The sequence below is a fragment of the Buteo buteo genome, chromosome 2, assembly GCF_964188355.1.
Source record: "Buteo buteo chromosome 2, bButBut1.hap1.1, whole genome shotgun sequence".
In the NCBI taxonomy this organism is placed as follows: Eukaryota; Metazoa; Chordata; class Aves; order Accipitriformes; family Accipitridae; genus Buteo; species Buteo buteo.
This window is the reverse complement of record NC_134172.1, coordinates 59,544,781-59,549,050: the sequence shown is the minus strand read 5'-3', so window position 1 is coordinate 59,549,050 and position 4,270 is coordinate 59,544,781. Positions and strand designations below refer to the sequence as shown.

The window sequence follows — 4,270 nt, the reverse complement described above, 5'->3', positions numbered from 1 at the left end:
CACCCAGGCTGTTCCCTACCTTCCTGTGCATTTCTGCAGAACGAGCTGATCATTTTGCCATCCAAACTCTGTTGCTACTGTTGTCAGGCAGCAGCCTGTCCTTATGTGGGATTAAGTGATGCTGGAACCACACCTGGTAAGTACCATTATTCACGTAGCTGTTGTCCTTCAGTGCTCTGTCTGCTGGAGCAATTGCATATTTCTCTTACCCCAAGCCCATGAGTATATGCAGTCTCCTGAGAATGTCTCACAGACTGCTGTCTCCACATTCTTGCTCAGCCTCACAGCTCTTTCTGTTTCTCTCCCTGACTTTCAGTGCCCTTGGTTTTTAGAGTCTTTGTATTTATTTTACTTCTAATACTTCTACTCCTTCACATCTTTTTCTTCCTAATGACTGTACTTAATAATAGGAGAGAAGCCTCTTGGAGGGAACCATCCTCACATCCACAGCAGAGGATGACTGCATGATGGCGGGAGCAATCCTAGTTCAGCCCTGCTGGAATATTGTTTTTATGTTATTGCTCACAAAACCTTGTGTGTTGTCCTTTTGTGTTTGAGTACTGATGACTCTGATTGTGGTCTAGAACTCTAATTGAAAAATAAACTGGGCTAACATTTTTCTGTTTAATGTCTAGTCAAGAAACTGCTTTTTTATGTCTCTAGAAGAACCCTGACTCAGTGCTTTCCTTTTCTTAGTGAGCTACCTTATACTAATGATATGGTTTGGGGTCAGCATTCATGCCTGCAGTTCAGACATAATCTTCAAGTGCTGCTGGCCTCTGCATGTCTTTTTTTTAACAGTAGGAACACTAAAGTCACTTTTCATATATCTCTGAAGCTTATTTTACTTATAATATTTAAACAGTGAGTAATCTCCTCTGAATTCTTGAAGATCTAATAGCATGTTAGAGTGAAATCTTTTCTTAACTCTGCTAAACGGTTGTTATTCTTGCACATTTAGCTTAATTATTAAACATAAAACAAGTTCAGGGCAAAAGTGCATTTATAATGAAAAATCCTCTGCTCAGCTGCATATTTCGTCACTTGTTCAGTGGCATTTCTTACTTGCTTAGTACCAAAGCCCAATAACTTGCAGCAGTCATACAGCTCAGGGAACCACTGCCCATCTGAACTTTAAAACTAACCAATTGTGGGTCTGTCTGTCCTACATGTCCGAGCACAGTGATGGTCTGACAGCTCAGCAGCTTTTCAGCAGTTCTCACTGCATGAACAAGATAGTATTAGATGTCAAACGTATGTGATCGCTATCGCAGTAAAGCAAGAAAAAGGCTTGTGCCTTCCTGTGTGTGGGCTGAGAAAACCCTCAACTGTTTTTGGTCACACAGTAATACCAAAGGCTCTTTTTTTCATACTGGTTATATATGCCATGTGCTATGGATGTGTGAAATGGCAAAGAAGGGGAAAGTCACAAAAATAAGAGATTATAAGGTAAAATTTAAGTATTTTACTTCTATAAATAGTGAAAAAACCATAATCTATTTCTGAGTAATATAAAATGTTGGCATCTAGGCTATAACTATGCTGTTTATAACAACAAAAAGATTGTACCTTCTTAAAGCCAAGCTGAAATGCTAACAATATACGTTGGAAAAGGAATTTGTGTTAAGAGCAGAAAGTCATCTTAAAGCTTGTGAAACTTTTCTTATAGCAAAGTTTCTGGGAAAGCAAATTTCTCATGCCTGTCTCAGGAATATTAGGCGGGTATACAATTTTAACCATTTAAATGCTTCTAAGATCATGCATTTTAAAAGGGAGCGAACAGAAAGGTTTCTATCAGTCTTGGACACAACACTCCAATGGCCTTCTAAAGATGCTTTGCCTGATGAATAAGAAGTTTCTCTGAAAATGTTTTGCAGTTGCAGTCTATCATTTTACAGATGAATGCAACAGAATTAAGAATTGCCGATTAAAACAAGTTTACTGATTTCAAACTTCAAAGGAATCAGAAGGAGAAGACACTGCTTTTTTAAAAGGCCATTTTTCAGCTCTTTGCTCTTTTGAAACTCTTTGTAAGGTAAGGACAGATTTCATTAGCAAAGTATGCATGTAACCTGTATGCTATCCCCATATACTTGTACCAAAATCTGTATGCAAGCCCAAACAACCGAACAGTCCACATTTTGCCGTAAGTCTAAATAAGAATGCAGCTGTATGTGGCTATGTTCAACAAGTGCCAATAGGATTTTATCTTTCAGAAGATTGTTCCCAAATTCATTTTTAGCTTTTCTTCACTTTTCATAGTAGAGTAGCTCAGGTGAAATTCTGTAGCAAAAAGACTTAGAGCTAAAGCAAGAAGAAATTGAATTTTCATCTGCAGATCTTTATTTTCAGTGCGTTCTATGTATCTAGAAACTGAAACTGTTGCTGCATTATGGGTGTCCTGCACTCATCCAGCAACATGCTAAAAAGATGGCTCAGGTGTCTTCATAAAGTACCCACAAATTATAGGTACAACCTCTTCACATTTCAGTATTTTTCCCACCCTCAATTTTAGCTTTCTAACAGTAGTGCAGATTAAACTTGTATAATTTACAGACAGTGCCTTTGCTATTTCAAATGGCTTAATCTAGAGGCAAATAATAATAATAAAAAATCCTAGAATGCAGTTTAGTAAATTAAAAACTCACTCATAATTATATAAAATGTGGTTTTAACACTGAGAGTCATGGGTTATTGCTGTCATATACAGTATGACAACACTTACAAGGTTGTATACTACATGGGATAACATCATTTCAAACACAGTTCAGTAAAATGTCCCTACATGATTCTGTGACTTTTTGTAGTTAACAATAAAGGAAGCAACAAAGAAAACATATCTGTGTTTAAAATTCCCATTTTTCACTTTCAGTAACCTTTGAAAGAGGATCTTAGGAGGATGCCTAACAGCAGTGTAACCCAGCAGAACCATTCCTCCAACGAGACACTGCTGGACACCTCAGAGAAGCTCCGCACCATTCTTATAGCCCTGTACATCATTGACCTGGCTGGTGGCACCCTTGGGGTCATCATGATGTCCCACCAGTTGTTTCAAAGGAGACCACAATCTGTGATGACCATTATCATCAGCAGCCTCCTGGTGCTGCACACCTTTATGCTACTCAGCATCCCCTTCCGCCTCAGCTATTACATTTTACAGGAATGGAAGTTCGGGACGTTTGCCTGCAAGATGGCAAGCGCCATCATCTACCTCCACATGTACACCACCTTCATGTTTTACGTGGCTATCATCATAACACGCCTCTTCCGACTCGAGTTTAGGAAGTGCTACACTACAACCGGGGTGGCTGCTGTCTGGCTGGTGGGAGCGTTGGTGGTCACTCCCGTTCTTCTCTCGTACTATGGCACCTCTAGGACATACCTCTCCTCAGAATGCTTTCAGTTCCACAAGGAGATACAAGAGGTGCACATGGTGATCATAAACTACTGCTTGGTTGGGATTTTGGTGGCAGTTTGTGCTGTGCTCACTGTAGTCCAGTTGTCTGTGATGTATAGACTGGCTGTGAAATACTGGCCTGACATCAACTCCCATGTGGAATTCAGGGCTCAGGCAAAGAGTTTCTTCTTCATCTTGGTAACATTAGTGTGCTTTATGCCTCATCATGTATTCAGAGTATATTACATCCAAAACTGCCACTTGGATAAGGACCATAAACTACTCCTATACAATGAAATTTTTTTAGCTTTAACAACAATGTGCTGCTTGGATATGTTGTGTTTCATAGCAGGAATAGCCCACTGAACTGTGAACTACTAGGAAATCCAGCTGCAGTGTGTCAAACCCGGCTTTTGGCAGAAATAAAACTGTGTCGGGACTTTGCTGAGCTAGGGAGACAGCTGAGTTTTCAGCATGGCTGTACTGGTCTGTAGCATTATCTGGCTAGTAAGATCAATCTTTCAGAAGCTACTGGTTTTTATCTTCTCTCTTGAAGGCAGACGCATGAGTCTTACTTTAGTCTTTGACATAAGAGTCATGCCCTGAAGCTTCATTAAGATTTTACTCGGTTGTTCCTCTCTAACAATTACAACACAAAGTATCCATTCCTTTCTATATTTTTCCTTAAAGTGTCTAAAGTGTCTCAGTAACAACAACACACTGTGGCCAATAAGTTGTCCATTCTGAAGGTCTAACAAGTTCTTCTGGCAATTGTGATACTGAACGGAAGAGAGGGAAGAAAGAAATTCCTTTACAGGATATTTGTGCTAGTGATGTTAGATAGCAGGGACATGAACTCTATGCAAATAAAAA

General features: G+C 39.5%; 1 protein-coding gene across 1 annotated transcript; it reads left to right on the top strand.

Moving 5' to 3' along the window:
- LOC142028684 (putative G-protein coupled receptor 141) lies at positions 1-3,763 on the top strand. The gene is made up of 2 exons (XM_075022527.1): positions 1-136; positions 2,873-3,763. Exon 2 carries the CDS (start codon positions 2,900-2,902, stop codon positions 3,761-3,763), a length of 864 nt encoding a protein of 287 aa, XP_074878628.1. The 5' UTR covers positions 1-136; positions 2,873-2,899.
- Positions 3,764-4,270: the final 507 nt, after the last annotated feature.

Excerpts from the sequence above, each read along its gene's own strand:
- LOC142028684 (XM_075022527.1), top strand. The coding sequence starts at position 2,900 with ATGCCTAACAGCAGTGTAACCCAGCAGAACCATTCCTCCAACGAGACA.